The sequence below is a fragment of the Vidua macroura genome, chromosome 2 (assembly GCF_024509145.1).
Source record: "Vidua macroura isolate BioBank_ID:100142 chromosome 2, ASM2450914v1, whole genome shotgun sequence".
Taxonomy (NCBI): Eukaryota; Metazoa; Chordata; class Aves; order Passeriformes; family Viduidae; genus Vidua; species Vidua macroura.
The window spans coordinates 75,624,885-75,641,745 of NC_071572.1; the positions used below are offsets into that span (position 1 = coordinate 75,624,885).

Here is a 16,861-nt window from a genome sequence, read left to right on the forward strand (position 1 = left end):
GGAGTGGACCAGCCTTCCTTGGCTGGTTGCCCTTTTTCTCTGGATTGACTTGAGAAGGGTCATACAGTTCTGCTTTTCCTTAAGAATTCAGCCATCAGCCTACAGATCTGACAAGAGTTTTACTGAAGTAATCATACTCCTAAAGTATTTTCCTGCAGTTTCAGGCACTGTTGACATAAGAGACTTGAATCACCTGTCTGAACTGCAGGTAGGTCTGTGAGAAGAGCAGTACAGAGGAGCAGTGTTTTTACTTGTGTCTTTGGATGGAGTTTTATGGGTCCAAGGAAATTTCTTGGACATATTTTGGAAATGCTGCATGTTTAATCCAAGTGCTCTGAAAAAGGAAGGGGAGATTTCACTTCAAGGCTGTAAAATGATTTTATCAGAACCAAGAGTTCATAGGAGATGAATGCAAGACATAAGACCTACATCTTTTAGAGCATTTCTTTGAAGCCTGTCTTCAGTGTAGGTGTGATGCTGCTAGGACTTGAATGGGAAAGAGAGCTTGGCGTTAGGAGTCTCTCACAACGGGCTGATAACACGAAATGTTGGAGGCTCAGTCTTTTTTTGAGTACTTTGATCTTTTTGCCATTGACCAATATCTTGCTTCTAAATCCATTTTTTGTTGTTACAAAGAATTTTTTTTTCCACTACGACATCCCAGAAATTGAACTTGTTCCAGACACGTTATGGAAGGCGTGCAAATGCTATTCAGAGCCTGTAGCTTTCTCTCCCTTTATCTGTTATTATTATCTACTTGGCAGCAAAACAATACTCTTGTGTTACCTGATATATTAATTGCACTACTTTAAGGACACCCCCCAGGGAGAGCCTGTTTGTGCCTTCAACCCCTGACCTTAAGCCTGAAAAGTTTTTTGATTCATTCCCCTCACATAAAGGCTATTTTTCCTTTGTCTCCAGTGAAAATATATTCTGCAGCTAGGTATTGAACTGCTGAGCACTGTACAGAACAAGCTGGAGGATGTGTCCTGGATGAAGATTTGTCAGTCTTTTTAAACTTTTATTATCTTCCTAAACGGTTGAGGTTTCCAAGTTGTCTCAGGGCAAACAAGCTGGCCTCAGGCAAACAGGGAATAAGAGAAAGTCCTGATTGTCCTCTTTTGAAGAACTAGGGTTTTTTTATTGTTATTGACCCATAAATGACCCGCACTAGGCAAAAGTGTCTGCTGGAGAGTACTGTGTGGAAATGAGGGAGTGACTGGAGCACCACATCCATGCCTAGTGTCACTCATAGTTGCTCCAAGCACAAATGCTTTGCTGTTACACAAAACAGTATCAGAGTCCTGGCAGCATCTAACTCTGGGAAAAACGTCCAGAGCCTGTCCTGACACATTGCCATGGGCTACAGCAGATGGGTCCTGTAGGAACTGCACCTTTTTGCACACTGAAAGTAAAAGGGAAGATTGATTCATGGTAATTTTAGAGTTGTAGGGCATCTTTCTCACTATAGCAATCAAAGAAAACTGAGTGTAAATGTATTTGCAATTTTTGGAGATGGGATATGGCCCTTACCATTTTCTGATTGATTCACATGGTCCTACAAGGTCAGTATCTGAAGCTCCTTTCAATTGTTACATCTTTTCATCTGACTTGCACTGAGGTTAAGCAAACTGAATTTGTGAAGCAGCAGCATCACATGATGCAAGCTCAATGCGAAAAAAAAAAATTGGGTCAGTAGTTGCACTGCAGTTAAATGTGTTAAAGAGGTAAAAGAAGGCTGTAAAATGCAGACTTGGCTAGGTACTGCTGGCATTGTTCCATCCACTCCCTCTCAGCCTACTGTTTTGGAAATTTGTAGTAAAATTTAAATGCTGTGCTTTTGAAAGCATCTGCATTTCATATCAGTTTCCATCTGACCAGGCTTGCAGTTGGCCATTCACTGGAATGGCATTAAACAAAGGCTTTTGTTCAGCAGCAGGCTGAGTTTACACAGCTGAGGAAGGTGGATTGAAGTAGCCTGACTGACCCCTCTTGAAGCTCACACAATCTTTTTTGCTGACAGGGATGGGAGAGCAAGGGGGAGTTTGGGGTCAGTTGGCCACTTAACATCTTCAGAGTCATAAGTTACTTCTCAGCATGTAGCAAAAGTCACCATAGGTCTCATGCAAACATGAAAACATTGCTTTCAGTGTGACTTTTTGGGTCAAGGGTTGTGCCCAGGGGTTGCTTCTGATGGGAAGAGAAATGCTGGGGATAGAAACTCAATGTTTTGAGCAGAATTGAAAGACTTGAAAGCTACTCACCTCACAGTATCTTTTTTTTCTCAAAATGTCTTTATTTTTTTCACAAGGTAGAAATTCCACCAGAAGTGTTGGGGAAGAAAGTAGTCTTGTTTCTCAGTAAACTAAGATTATATGCAACTTAAAAAAAAAAAAAAGAAAAAAAAAAAAAAGAAAAAAAAGAAAGAAAGAGAAAAAAAGCAGAGAACTCCATTCCCATATTTCTGTCCATCCTAAGGAGAATAACCAGAAATATAGGTGGCACATGTGATCATAAATGTTGTTTTATGCATTGAAGTGCCCCTTCAGGCTCACCTGCATGCACAGAGCTACCACATGAAAAGCTGCTCTGTGCCTGATGCTTTCACATGCCAAGTGGTGTATTTAGAGAGCTGAGAGAATCAAGGCATGGGGCCAGGTTCTCAAGGGTCTTAAGGCACTTAGCTCACATCAAACAGAACCTAAATTCACAAAGAGCCTTAGGTTCCTATGTCAGATTCCTCATCTGTTTGGAGCAACTCTCTAGGTGCTTCCCAAGGTTTCCTAGGTCCTGGTTTTGCTGAATTCTGCTTTTTTTTTGCTGGACCCCAGAGCCACTCTCAAGCTGAACACCCTTCTGCTGGTTACTTTCTTTTGGGCGGTTCTTAGAACAGGAGGCTGCAGTTGGTGTCATCCCCAGGTCCTTCCAAACCAAGATTTATGTTCTCCTACAGCTTCCAATTTTTTTTGCATCTTTCTGAGATTACACTTAGCCTGAGGGTCTCTGTCATGACTCCCCCCTGTCACAGGGGTTCCTGCACTGTGAGGCAGGATTAGTTTCCCTGGAGCTATCTCTGGGCAAGCCTGGCATCCTACAGAACAGAGCTCTCAGGGTGTGCACTGGACTGCTCCTCTCCTACCATATCCTGGGCTCTTGTGCTCACCCAGCTCTAGACAGACCAAGGAGTGGAGGCTGGGACAAATACCATTGCCAATCAGAATGTTTTATTACAAAGGACAGTAAAATATGAGATGCTAATCTGAAGGAAACATTTCTTTCTAGATAGAGGCAAAACTTGCACAAAAGTTGTCTTCCTATGATTAGAATTCTGTCATCTGTAGGTGATTCAGTTCAATTGCTGAAAAAGGTGAGATCAAAGTAATTTCTTCAGGATTTTCCTTCTGGATAATGGAAAGACCAAAACAAGTAAAATCTACAGAAGCAGCACCAGTACATTATTCTCTGAGATTAGGATTCCTTAAGAGGAATCTATAGCCCAGAACATACACTTCAAATGAGTACCTTTACACAAATCTCCCACTGGAATTTGTCATAAGTTTCAAAACAAGATGGATGGTCAGAGTCAACAATTGCACAGTATCTCCCTTGTCAGGAAAAGCACTTTGTCTGCAGTTTCTAATCCACACTGACTCCAGTTCTTTTGGAAGTGTGGGCCAGAATGGGTCATTCTGATCTACGGCAAAATGGGATTTGCTTATTCCTCATTATTCTATATGTTTTTCATTGTGTTCCCCAAAAAAAAAAAAAAACAAGTTTCTTATCCTCTTCTTGTTCTACAGCTGCTTGCCTGATACTTTCTGAATCATTACCTCTTCTGGCAGACATCTGATTTCAGTTGGAAGATGGGGAGCAGGGAGTGTTGTACTCTGAAAGGGCATATTCATCTGGAAAGAAAAAAGGAAGAAGACATTTGTATGAGAGTGAGAAATCATTCTGACCCCAGCCTACCTGCATCTGTCATTAACATGCTACAAAACAGAAGACATTTGATAAGTTTTGTGGTAGACTCCCACTTGTCAAGGCACTGAGTTGCAGGGCTGCATAGTCAGAGACCAGTGCAGTCTGACCATATTTGTCAGTACACTTCATTGCTGTCACCATGCAAGATGTGGATCAGGTGGCAGAAAATGCACTCCAGGGTCAATTTTCTGACTGCTGCTGCTGCTGCTAATCTGCTAGGATTCAGTTCAAGAAAGGTGGTCAGGCGCTTATTTTTCTGGTTCTAGTTAATTAAACTCCTCTTTTGTTAAGTGGGACTGTCATTCATACTTAAGTATATAAATTCCACCAAGGAAGATCTTTTTGCTGCAGCCTACAATGACAATATTAAATAAAAATTAGCTAATGCAGTTCAGGGAAGTGAAGAACACTGCTGCTTTTGAGTTACTGATTTTAACCATCATGTCCAAACCGTGGCAAGAAAGTTGAACCCCATGTCTTTTTGTATGTGTTTTGTAAGAAAGAAGCTCTCATGTATCACTTTCTTATCTGCTTTATGTTGAAATGAAGCAAGAAATGTAAACACAGGAGGGCAGGAACTGTTTATGCTCTGCAAAACCTTTGCAGTCTAGTAATCAAAACCAGCAGAATTGCTAAGTGGGTCTCTCCTTGCCCCTCCTTTGTCACGGGTTTTACTGAGGCCTGCTGGGTCACCTACCTGTTTCATAGTAATCATATATATGCACAGGCACTGGTTTGATGTCTGAGACTGGCAGGCTTTGCTCCACACCGAAGGAGAAGCTGATTTCCTTCTGGGAGACCTGGAAATGGCAAGACAAGAAGATGCATCAGAACTTTTCATAACGATCCCTGAGGCTAAGGTTGAACAGATTCATTTCTTAGTCAGACTGTGTGACTGTGCTATTCTACAGTTTCCTCCAGTTTGTAAACTTGAAGTTAAATCAGACAATTGTTTAAAAGCTGTTGCTAAATATGTTTTGTTGCTAAAATTGTGTGCTCTTTTCTTTTCTCCTCCTCCTATTTCCATTGCAAATTACCCCAACTTAATTCCCTGTTAGTGTGGTTTTCAGCACATCAGCATTCATCCTGTAATAGAAAATTGCTGTTAGTTTCTTTCCTTGCCTTTTCCCAGCTAAAATCACCTTCAGTACCCCTAAGAATCCTGTCCCTACTTTTCTCCCTTAAATTACTTTGATCACAGTATCTCCATTATCCCCTGTGATGCTGGATTGAGCGAAGTACCTTTACATCTTTAAGGCATGGGTATTGTTAATATGCTATTAATAAGATTTTTCTTTTATCCGGGAGCTTCTTTTAAACTTCCAGTTTTATTAAACTGAAAGGAAACCTCCCAAACTTACCTTCTGAAGGTAGAAGAGTATGTGGTTGTTCTTGATGTCTACACGATCCACAATAGAATTCTCGTACCGAAGCTTTAAATAAGGCAAAATACAATAATGTTAGCACGGGAGACTTGCCAAGGAGACTTACAAATTCCACAGTAAAATGCATTTAAAGCGGCTGCCGTGCTCCTTTTATACCGCCCCGCCATCTAGTCGCCAAAAAAAGAAATGCAGGTTGTGTTTTTATAACCTGATGCGTGCAGACCAGTCACAGTGGTAAACAGTTCCACCAGCCAGCTTTGGTACTTGTGACTTTCATCATCAACCTAAGATTTCCCTCATTTCAAAGAGAATTTGCAATTAATTTCTGCAGCTCAAGCTGACTCGCTTGCTAGTCCATTGTATGTTTTAAATAAAAGTTTAAAAACGTTTTGAAAAGAATGTGAACAAAATTATTTTAATATCAAAGGATACAAACCTAAAATATTCCAAACTTTAAAAAACAGCTATTTTTCCTCAAGTGTATATGAAGAGGAGTAGGATGCCAAACAGAATAGCATCTCAACAGAAAAAATCTTCCAAAGAAAATTTATTACTTTCATACAGTTCTAGCCAAAAAAATTCAAGCCTGAATGCTGAATGATTATAAATACACAAAGGTATGAGAGGCTATATTTCATTCTTCTTTTTATATGCTTGAAAATTACAGCTCATGACTTGAAAGTAACTCATCTATTGTGAACCTGAATTGTAGTAGAAACCTAAACGAGGTGCTTATCAGTGTTGTCCCCAGAATTATCATCATCATAACCAAATTTCTGGATAGTAAAGGAGGAGGATCAAAGAGCTCCTTTTTTTGGTTGCTTGTTAAACTGCATTGTAGAGGAAGAAATAAACCCTTTTCAAAGGGATAATAAAGCAAAATACCAATTAAAGCAATTTAACTATGGCAGAAGTATTTCTCACATAGATTCTGTCAGGCTGTGTGACTACAGACTCATGCACACAAAACACTAAGGAGCACAGGGAAACCCAGTAACCTGAGCAGAGCCATTGGATCACTCTGACCCTCTGCCCCTTGAGGCTGCCACAGGGCAGTGACCAGCCCATTGTCAGTGTGAGAGTCACCAGGTGAGTCAGCAGCAGAATATCCCCGGATCACCTTGCAGACTGAAGGGGAATGCTGCCTACAGACCATGGGGCTGAGTATGGGACGCTGGGACTCAAGAAAGAGTTTTTGCAGGTTGTTTAGGGGAAGAACCAGAAGTAACAAAGAGAGGGATAAAATCCAATTGGAAGGAAAAAGGGTGGAAAATGAGATAAACGAGGCCAGTTGCACATGAACAGGTTGGTGGTCAGCACACTTGTCTTCCCTGCACCTGGTCACCACAGCCTCTCCTGCCTTCTTATTAATCTCTGTTCCTGGCAATTTTCCAGGGTGAAAGGCTCTCTATTCTATGTGAACGTGTGTGCAGGGGGTGCAAGTCACTGAAGAGAGGATCAGAGATCACAGGGACAGTGTGCCTGGAGTGCCAGCATCCTGAGACACCAGACTGCAGGCTTGTAGTGACGGGGGTATGTATGTCAGCATGTGCTCACTGGTGATGAACTGGAATAGCAGCCAGCTACTGAGTGAGGCATAAACCTGACCCAAATGTTGGAGACACCAGAGGATCCAAGACAGCTACCAAAGGGACCAGAGTGTCTGAGCCTATTTCTGGAGAAACCATACAGTCTTGGAGGTGGACATTGGTCTGGAGCAGCTAGTGGAGACTTATTTGCATGTCTCTGTGTGTATGTGACTGTTTGACATCACTGTGAAACCAGGGGACCCCAGCTCATCTGCTGCATGTTTAAGAATGCTTATAGAGGTCCTATACAGAGGCCACCTAAGCATGCATGTGGGTGATGGGGACCTCAGCTCCAGGCACTGAAGTGGTGCTCAGACCTTAAAGGAGGTACATGTCCAGGTGCTAGCAACTCAACAGAGCAAGGGTCCAGGGGCAGCTGCTGGGTAGACTGAGTGCCTAAGGCCAGCTACCATGAGAAGCCACATCGTGTATATATGTGCTTGTGTATATTTATGTATTTATGTATTTCTCTTTTCTGCAAATGAGATTTTAATCTGATCAGACAGGAAAAGGGAACAGGATAATGCCATTTGTGCTATCTGTGTTTGTGGAAGTGCTGTCTTTCTGCTGATTTGTGTGGCACATCTATTATGTATATATGGATATATATGTATAGTGTGTATGTCTGCTTATTGGGAATATACAGTGAACTTTGCTGTTAGTTGGGCCTGGGGATATGAAGTCTTAGCTCTCCTGGGCTACTGGATTTGGCAACTCCTAACAGATTTGTTTTCAACACATAAACAGCTACAAATTTGAAGCCCAGAGTATGCGAGATATGGCTGTGCTCAGGGATTTTGCAGTATTCCCATGGGCTCAAATTTACTAATCAGAGACTGTGTTTATCAACTTCCTATGTTCTTAGCTTTATCATTCACATTGGTCCCATTTTTTACCTTTTTCAGGGAAGATTCTTCAGGAACAAATCCTGAGAGCATTTTCACATCAATAATAGCCATGTTGGAGATGTTGCGGTTTCCTGTGTAACTAAAATGAGAAATATTCTGTTAGTCTGGTCTACAAATGGAAAGGAGACCAGTGAATGCCATTTTTAGCTCCCAGTAATCCCGTGTTTCGTCCTACAGCTGAAGAGCACCAGTTAACTGCCTCTACTTAGATCCTTTCTTGGATGCTTTACCAAATTGCGAATGCAAGGGGGTAGGTCAGGAAAAGGAAGTTACCTGGCAGAGAGGACAAGGTCAAACTTTGGTGGATAGTTGCCTGTGCAAGACACATTTGCTGTCTTTACAGAGAGAGAGAATCCTGCAGCTTTTTTTGGCAAATGGATGTTGTATCTCAGGGTGGTCTGAAAGAGATAGAAAGTGTGAGATGATCACAGATGTAAAGAAGACCATGACATATGGAGAGGAATGAAGCATGGAGAGCCCCCTGCTTAGTTCCCAGAGGGTGGTGCTGAGTTCCCAGCTTGCTTACCTGCAGATAGACACAGCCAGTGCCATTCACCTCCACACTGTAATTCCCTGGAATGGTGGGTAAGGACGCCTGCTGCAGTAAGAAGCGGTTCTTGTCGTTCACCTGGAAAATCTTACTGGGGGTCTCCATGAAGTGGACTTGGACCGTATTAACACTCTTTTTGGAGAAGGTGAGATATCCGTACTGGGCTAAAGCTTGGAGAGCAACCACAGTGTCCTGAAAAGAATAACATGATCCCCAATTAGATACCCAGGTGTAAGATGGTGTGTGAGGTTAGTGTAGCTCCTATTTCCCTGATACCTTGTCAGTACTCATGAAAGCAGGGGGACTTTGCAAAGAGCCAAGGAGGCAAGACACAAGTTCTTGTAGAACTCATCCTGGTGGACAGAAAGCTGTCCCTGAGCCACCAGTGTGCTCTGGTGACCAGTAAGTTCATCTGTGGTGCATTAGGAAGGGCTTTGGCAGTAGGTGGAGGGAGTTGATGCTGCCCCTCTACTCAGCCCTAGGGAGGTGTATCTGGAGTGCTGTGTCCAGTCTGGGCTTCTCAGTACAGCAGAGACATGGAGCCCCTGGAGTGGGTCCAGAGGAGCATCATGACAAGAATGATTAAGGGACCGGATCATCTCTTACGAGGAAAGGCTGACAGAACTGGGCCTGTTCAGCCTCAAGAAGAGACAACTGAGAGGGGATCTCACAAATATCTGAAGGGAGGATGTCCAGAGGATGGATCCAGGCTCTTCTTGGTGGTGCTAAGCGATAGAAGAGGCAATGGGCAGAAACTCATGCACAGGAAATTCCACCTGAACATGAGGAAGAACTCCTTCACTGTGCAGGTGACTGAGCACTGGGACAGGCTGCCCAGAGAGGTTGTGGAGTCACCCTCACTGGAGATGTTCAAGAGCTGTCTGGACACAATCCTGTGCCATCTATTCTGGGATGACCTTGCTTGAGCAGGGAGGTTGGACCAAATGACCCCCTGTGATCCTTTCCAGCCCGACCCATTCTGGATTCTGTGATTCTGGAGCAACAGATTTTAATTATTGCAGAAGACCTGGGATAATGTTGTGTCAGCAGTGACTGCTGTCCGTGGCTAACTTGGAATTCAGGTAAATTCTCATTGCTTAAAGCCAAATTATGTGTAAAGCTATGCAGATCATGATGTGCCTTTGACAAGGCAACCCATGAAAGCACCAGTTATTCAGTATTACTCAAATCCATATGCAGTCAGAAAGATTTGTCATTTTTCAAGATTCAGCTTGCAGACAGTACTGCTCCAAGATGCTTTCTTTTTACCACACCCAGCTGTTACCTGGCTGGAGGAAAATCCACCATATGGGTTCTGTTGTTTGATAAGCCAGTACACAATGCGGGAAATATAAGATAAGTCTTCTGGAGTGAGTTTGGTTCTGTTAAGCAGTGCCAGGAGCACATAGCTGGTCATTTCAATCTCAGCAGAAGGGGCACGGGAATAGAAGTCAGAGAAACGTTCTGCTGGTGGCTTGTTTTCTCTCTGCCAGTGAACAGATCCACCTGAAAACAGAGAAGTGGGGTGTAAAGAGCATGGAAAAAACCAAATTCAGTAGCATAGCAGGCATGAAATGCAAGGGAAGGGAGAGCATTCCTGACAAAACTGTGCATCAGATCAGCTTACATAATCCATCAGCTGCGCTGCCTCTGCCATGGCCACGCTGCACTTACCAGCCCTGACAGCTGCCCTGTCCAGCTGCTCAAGGAAGAACTGGCGTCTTTCCTCTCTGCCAGCTAAGCCATAAACATAGGCAAGGAGGGCCTGGTTATACAGGTTGTGGACCCCACTGTTAAATGCAGTCTCCAAACAGTTCATGCCACTCCGAACGACAGGATGCTGGTAATGCAAAACACAGCGGGGTGTCAGGTACCTGGATTTGTGTCTCCACACAATACTTTCTACACACTTCCATCATTGCTTAAGCTGCAATCTCTGACTCTTCATGCTAGAAATGTACATGATCCATGCATGTTTAAGGGCCTACAGAGTGTATACTGTAAGAAAATGCCCTTCCAGTCATGCTGCCTCCTTTCTGCATTTATTTAGAGGCAGCATGGCCAAAATAAGAGAGCACTGTTTCTTTTCTTGACTCATGAGATGACTCTACTCAAGTGAAACCTTTGTCGCTTGGTTGCTGTAGCAATAAAACGTGGACTGTTTTTACAGAACTATGTAAAGTGCATTGAGACCTCATGATTAAGCAGGCTCTCTCAAATGGATATTGCTCGTTTGCTAGATATAGCTACCAAGGTAACTCTTCAGACCTTTTAGTCTTATTGACTATCTCTGTGAACTCTTCTCTATCTCAGACATCAACAGCACACTACTAACCATGTAATGTCTCTACAGCTTCACTTAAACATGTCACACCAAGTTTTGGAGCTGCTTATGAAGATACTGGAAACTAAATTCATGTTGCTATAGAACTGTTTGATTCTGCACAAAAGTTTTCATCCTCTTGGTCTTGTGTACCTTGATGATGGCCCATACCCCACGAATGAGGGATGTTAAAAAAATCAGCACATCTAGAACATGTTTGTCAGATTTGGAACAATTCTCCTCCCCCCCATTATATAAAGAACAAAGTCAGCATAAAAACAAGGTCACAAGGATATGCAGGAAATATATTACAGAGAACAGAACTTGGCTCTCATTTCCCAGTGCCTAGTAGTACAACCAGCAACTCAGACTTTCCTTCCATTATTAAGATTTCCATAGGGAAATGGGCATTGGAACTAAATGCACAAAGTGAGTTTGTAGATTTGTAGAAGATTTGGATAGCTTGAACTTTGGATTGGGCAAATTCAGAAAAAAATTAAAAGTGGACTTTGGATGGAGTGGGAAAATTCAGTCTGGATTTTGCACCTACTTAGACTACCATTGTCTAAAACAGCTGGATTCCTCAGGGGTGTTTCATGTGAATCCATAGGCACTGAATATGTAACTGAATTGTAACACTCATTAAATACTTGCAGGGGACTGCAGCATTCTGAAAATGACTGTCTACAATCAACTACTGTCCTACAAACAGTGTTTGAGTTCCTCATTATAAAGGAAAGCTGATGTGAGGACTGTGACTTAAGCAGTTTGACAAATGTCTGACTGGGCTAACAGCACCAAAAACCTACTGCAGCAGAGTGTCCAGCCTCCAGCAATGATGCCACAACATAGGCTGTGAGAGAGTATTCAGCTTCTTCTCCACCCTGATGAAAAACAAGCAAAGAACTGGTTAGGACAAATGTCCTGGAAATAAACAACATATTAATTAATTCATAGCTCATATATCAGTCAGATTTCAATCAGCAGTAATTTCTGTCTCCCTGTGTGCACAGGAACAAGAAAGATCAAGTTCACAGAGGATAAAGCCAAAGTAATTGACTGCATCTTCTTGGCTTTCATATGTGTGCAATAAAACAGACAATAGCTTGTGGTTGAACACAAAATGCAGTGGTGGAAACTAAAACCTGAGACTTAGAAAGTTCTAGTTGTTTTTACCTGATCATCAAAAGCACACATAAGAATCATGCCCTTCTTGTGTAGGAGAGACAAGAGATAACAGTACCAGGAAGAATAAGGGTGTGGTGAAGAATAAGCTTGTGTCTTATCCAAATAAATTCAGATGGCAGGACTGGAAGTTTGGGGCTGTACTTATCTCAGTTACCTTCAAAGCATTGTTGAAATGTGATCCAGCATTTTCAAAGCAGCCATCTGACTTCTGCTTGCTTGCCAGCCAGATCAAAGTTTGATGCTGGACGTTGTCATCAATATAGATGTAGCGTTTGGCTTGCTCCAGTGACTTGTACACAAAGGCAGTGAGCCTGCAGGTGATCCAGAAACAGAAGGCAGGTGTGTGAACAAGACCAAGGACATTTACCAGTGCACAGGATGTGCATAGAAAATGACATAAAAATAACTTCATAATGTTTGAGGTAAAATAAGAAAGTGTTTTCTAAGTTTTAAATAAATAATATACATAAAATCCTGATACCAAAAATTGACCTCCTATGTCTCCATTACTGTGCTGAAACCATTCTTTTAGAACAGTAGTAAAGTATAGACACAGCTTGGTGATTGATGTTAGCAATTTCTAGTCTTAGTTAATTGAATTATGAAGCAAACCAGGTTGGAAGGGACCTTTGGAAGTCTCCTGTTCAACCACCTGCTTAAACTAAGGCCAACTTCAGAGATGTGTCAGGCTGCTCAGTCTTTTGTCCAGTCATGTGAAAGTCTCTAGGGATAGAGATATCCACATCCTCTCTGGGTATTTGTTTCAGTGCTACAGCCTTCTTCTGGGGAAGATTTTTACTCTTTCTACTCACTTGGAGTTGTCTCTGTAGCAACTCGAGTAAGGACAAACTCTTGGCCTTTCTCTGTGCAGCTCCAACAAGAGTCTGACTCCGTATTTCCACAGAAATACGGAGTCAGACTCTTGTTGGAGCTGCACAGAGAAAGGCCAAGACTTCCACAGAAATACAGAGTGTTTCTCTGTATTCGCCACTCTACAGTGAAATACAGAGAAATTTGTACTTCCCAAATACAAATTTCCCAAAAATTTGTACTTCCCAAATACAAATTTCCCCATCTAGGAAATGTCCCCATCTAGGGGGGAGTCCCCATCTAGGCAGCAGAAAATTTTACCCAGGTCTCCCATTAGTTTCTTCTTCTTCTACAGGCTAAGTAAACCCAGATCCTTCAGTTTCCTGTTGAACATTATGTACTCCAGCTCCCAACCATCATACCGTCCTTTTGTTGCCTACTTTCCAGTTATTAATTTCTCCTTTACTGGGAGATTCAAATTAATTGAACTATATTCATTTAGTCTATTAAAAATAAGAATCACTGAATACTTCCATTGTTTCCCAAAGCCTAAAGATCCTGTGCTAGGGAAATAGAAACTGTCATCACTTACCATACACTCCCTTCCCTATCTCGTAACCCAAAGGAGCTGTAGGATCCATCGCGGTGTTTGTATGATAGCTGTTTCTGGTAGCCTGAAAACACAATGAAGAAGACACATTTTCTAATCCAAGAAAAGGATTTGTTCTGCTATTTGTTCAACTGAAGCAGTAAGACTTTTGGATTTGGTATCAGGTAATGTATGTCTGGCAAATAATGCCAACCACTATGAATTCCAGCTGCTTTTGCTCCTGGAAGAATGACATGCTGCTTTTGGGGTGCTCTTATTGCCTGCTTCCGTGCAATTACTGTGGTACTGGAATTCAGAGATCAGTGCTCAACATGCAGAGTGAAAGAGTTCAAGGCAAACAATCACAATACTAGATCACAGAATCGCAGTTTATTCTGAACTGGAAGGGACCAACAATGGTCACCAAGTCCACCTCTTAACCATGCAAAGAACCCCAAAAATCACACCTCTGCCTGATAGCATTGTCCAAATGCTTCTTAAACTCTGTCAGGCTTGGTCCTGTGACCATTTCCCTGGGGAAGAAGATGGAAGAATCTGAAAACCTCTTACCTGTGGATAAATAACCAGTACCCCTGATTCTAATCTCTTCAGTCAGCTGCCCAGTCTTATTCAGATAATCCAGGGCATAGATGTTGGGTGTGAACAAGGCCATGTTCTGTTCCCCACAGCCGTAAGGCATATGGAGGAGGTTATCTATGTTCCGCAGGGCTGTGCCCAAAATGTCTCCTGAAGAGTGAAAAATGTAAGAAGTCAGCCCAGTTCAGATGTGTTTTTATTACATAGCATTATACATTGCTTTATACTTTCTTATTATGAACCCAAGGGCAATGACTAATATAGGGTAATCACAGTAACCAAAGACACATCATAGAAGAAAAGTGCTGAACTGTCACCATTTTTCATTTCTTATCTGGATGATGGACACCTGGGAGAAACAGAGATTTTGAGAGAAAAAAATGACCACCAATACTGGCTGGCACGGCTTCTGAGAAAAAGCTATGAATCCCTGGAAGAGTTAGATTTCCCTGCCCTTTATAACCTGCTTCCTGTTTTTGCACGTACACGTGAAAATGTTGTGTGGGGTATGATGCCAACGGACTGCAGAGGCTGTAATTGCACAGCATCAGCAGACCTCACACAGACACAGGCACCCAAACCGACTGTGTTTAGAAAACTATCTGAGCTCAGAGCCTCAAAAAATTTTCACTGAAGAGAACCCTCAAGTTTTAGTAATGACTTTCAGATTAGTAGAGTCAATTGGGACCTGAAACTTTTATTCTGTGGGAACTTACTGACTTACAAATGTTTTTCATTATGCAAAGTGATAAATTTGAAATTATGTAGTCAGTGAAGTTCTGAAGATTTCTTTCCAAGAAATTAAGATAATTTTTTCAAAGAAGTCTGCCTTATGCTACTTTTCATCTGAATCAGCTGTTTCACTACACTGAACTGGATATGCTAATGAAGTATAATCTGAAATGCAATATAAATGGAAATTATTGGACCATTTTGTCCTCTCTCGATATGAGAGAATTGTGAGCAAATTTTGCCTCCCACTGCCATTTTGCAAAGTAGACAACGTACCTTCTAAAATCAGGAATAATTATTTCTTCAACTTTACATAAGGTTTGTGTGTGAATACATGATGGCACTTGGTGCAGCACAAGAGATATGCCATTTTGTATTTAGTCTAAGTACTAAACTTACCAATGACAGAAAAATAAGCTCTGGCTGATCCCTGCACTAGGTTTCTTGGCAAGCTGAGAGACACTTGTTCAGAAATCTTTTTGCCTGATGAGAAAATGTGAAAAGAAGAATTGTTAGAATTAGGGTTTTTTTGTACAGAAGTCTTGACTGTTACATTCTTCAGTCTGGAAAATGCCACAGAGACTTGCCCAATGAGCCAAAGGTATATGAAAATCCTGAATTTCAGCCTAGCATCCTGACGCTGTGTCCTAGAGACCCTAGGACACCCTGAATATCTCCTTCCTCCCCTGGAAGGGTCTCGGGCTTTGTAGGACAAGATCTACAAGACAGTGAAGCAGTTCCACTTAACTCCCTGGAATGAATGAATGAATGAATGAATGAATGAATGAATGAATGAATGAATGAATGAACTTGCCTTACCTTTTGCACAGACGAGAGAGCTCTGAGTCAACTCCTTTTTAATACCTTCAGGCTGTTTGATTGCAGTGAAGTGGTCAGGAAGAGAAAGAAAAGTGCAGAACATCACCATGAAACCATGACATTTAGCAGTGTAAGACAGTATGTGAATATGGCTATCCAGACCATGCACCTCTTGTACCCAGTCCTACCCTAGCTCCACTAGAATATCTCTTGGTCCATGGCTCCCTCTCTTGCCCAAGATCCTTTCCAGAGCAGCTTCCTACTCAAAAAGCAGTTTAAAAAAATATGTATTTTTAGCCTCTGAGAGGGACTCTGTCCAATTAATCCTATGCTGCTTTATGATGCTTAAGATAAACCCTTTTCCTTTTATATCTTCCCTCCACCCTCTTCCCTAGTATTTGAGTCGTGTGCTAAAGGTGCTTAAAAGTAAGGTATGGAATCTTGGAATCTCCTCCCTTCTGGCACCATGGGCTGTCAGGACATGTGCTCAAGGTCTCAAGAAGGAGCCAGTGGGAGGAGGACAGTGGATACTGTAACCACCATGATTTCACTCTTATTTTGATATGGAGAAGCCTCCTGTACACAGGAGTACTCCCTCCCTCCTAATAGCTTCTAACCCTCAGCCACAGGAATTCCAGTTTCCACCAGGCAGAAAGCACCTGCAGATTTCCAACCGTACCTCAACAAGTAGGGTTTGAAACAAGGTGTCCCTGTAAATGCTCTCCTCTTCTGGAGATGTGTTGTTTCCAGTTTCTCTGGTGTTCAGTTTGGCCTCAGCAGTAATCACAAATTTCACCTCACCTGGAAAGACACCCACCAGCCAAGAAAATGAAGTTATCTTCAATGTCTACAACTACCCCTGGTTTTGACTGCCTCTTCTAGGCTGATGAACTGCTGAGAAATGTATTTTCTTTAAAGACAGCTCAGTAAAACCAAATTTCATCAAAATTCCATATCTGTTCATTAGTGGAAAGAGTGCTTGCCTGGGGCCCTGGGATGAGGAATGAAAGAGGGGTCATCCTGGCCAAAAACCAGACATTCACTATCAATTTCCACCTCTTCTTAGCCTTGTACTCAGTTTTCTCTGGCCTAGGGCAGTGTTGCAATAGTTTAATTATAGCTCTTCTGCCTTTATTCATATTTCAGCTTTTGGAGCACTTACACATGCAAGTAATTAACAACTGCTTTTTAAAAAAAGACAATGTGGACTTGAAGGCAGTGTGGATTAACACAGCTACAAAACTGGGAAGGAGCAGTGTCCTTATTGCCCATTGAGAATCCAGTCCAGAATTATTGGCAAATTTATTAGCAATTAATGGAGCTGTCCAGAAATGCCTGCTTGTGGATTACTGATGCTGCCTTAAAGTAGAAAGATCAAACAGAGATATAT

General features: G+C 42.1%; 1 protein-coding gene across 2 annotated transcripts in view; it reads right to left on the bottom strand.

The window, feature by feature from the left end:
• Nucleotides 1-3,207: 3,207 nt before the first annotated feature.
• The window catches only part of LOC128804373 (ovostatin-like), a 28,858-nt gene continuing 15,204 nt past the window's right edge, over nucleotides 3,208-16,861 (bottom strand). The window contains exons 21-36 of one of the 2 annotated variants that reach the window (XM_053972067.1): nucleotides 16,151-16,272; nucleotides 15,472-15,523; nucleotides 15,052-15,135; nucleotides 13,894-14,070; nucleotides 13,327-13,408; nucleotides 12,079-12,235; nucleotides 11,546-11,620; nucleotides 10,088-10,253; nucleotides 9,699-9,919; nucleotides 8,390-8,605; nucleotides 8,137-8,261; nucleotides 7,852-7,942; nucleotides 5,343-5,414; nucleotides 4,679-4,781; nucleotides 3,831-3,905; nucleotides 3,208-3,401 (exon numbers count right to left, since the gene is read on the bottom strand). In XM_053972067.1, the coding sequence (XP_053828042.1) occupies nucleotides 3,853-3,905; nucleotides 4,679-4,781; nucleotides 5,343-5,414; nucleotides 7,852-7,942; nucleotides 8,137-8,261; nucleotides 8,390-8,605; nucleotides 9,699-9,919; nucleotides 10,088-10,253; nucleotides 11,546-11,620; nucleotides 12,079-12,235; nucleotides 13,327-13,408; nucleotides 13,894-14,070; nucleotides 15,052-15,135; nucleotides 15,472-15,523; nucleotides 16,151-16,272 (1,796 nt within the window). In that variant the 3' untranslated portion in view covers nucleotides 3,208-3,401; nucleotides 3,831-3,852. The remainder of the gene's footprint in view (nucleotides 3,402-3,830; nucleotides 3,906-4,678; nucleotides 4,782-5,342; nucleotides 5,415-7,851; nucleotides 7,943-8,136; nucleotides 8,262-8,389; nucleotides 8,606-9,698; nucleotides 9,920-10,087; nucleotides 10,254-11,545; nucleotides 11,621-12,078; nucleotides 12,236-13,326; nucleotides 13,409-13,893; nucleotides 14,071-15,051; nucleotides 15,136-15,471; nucleotides 15,524-16,150; nucleotides 16,273-16,861) is intronic. The other variant, XM_053972066.1, reaches the window with a different exon arrangement.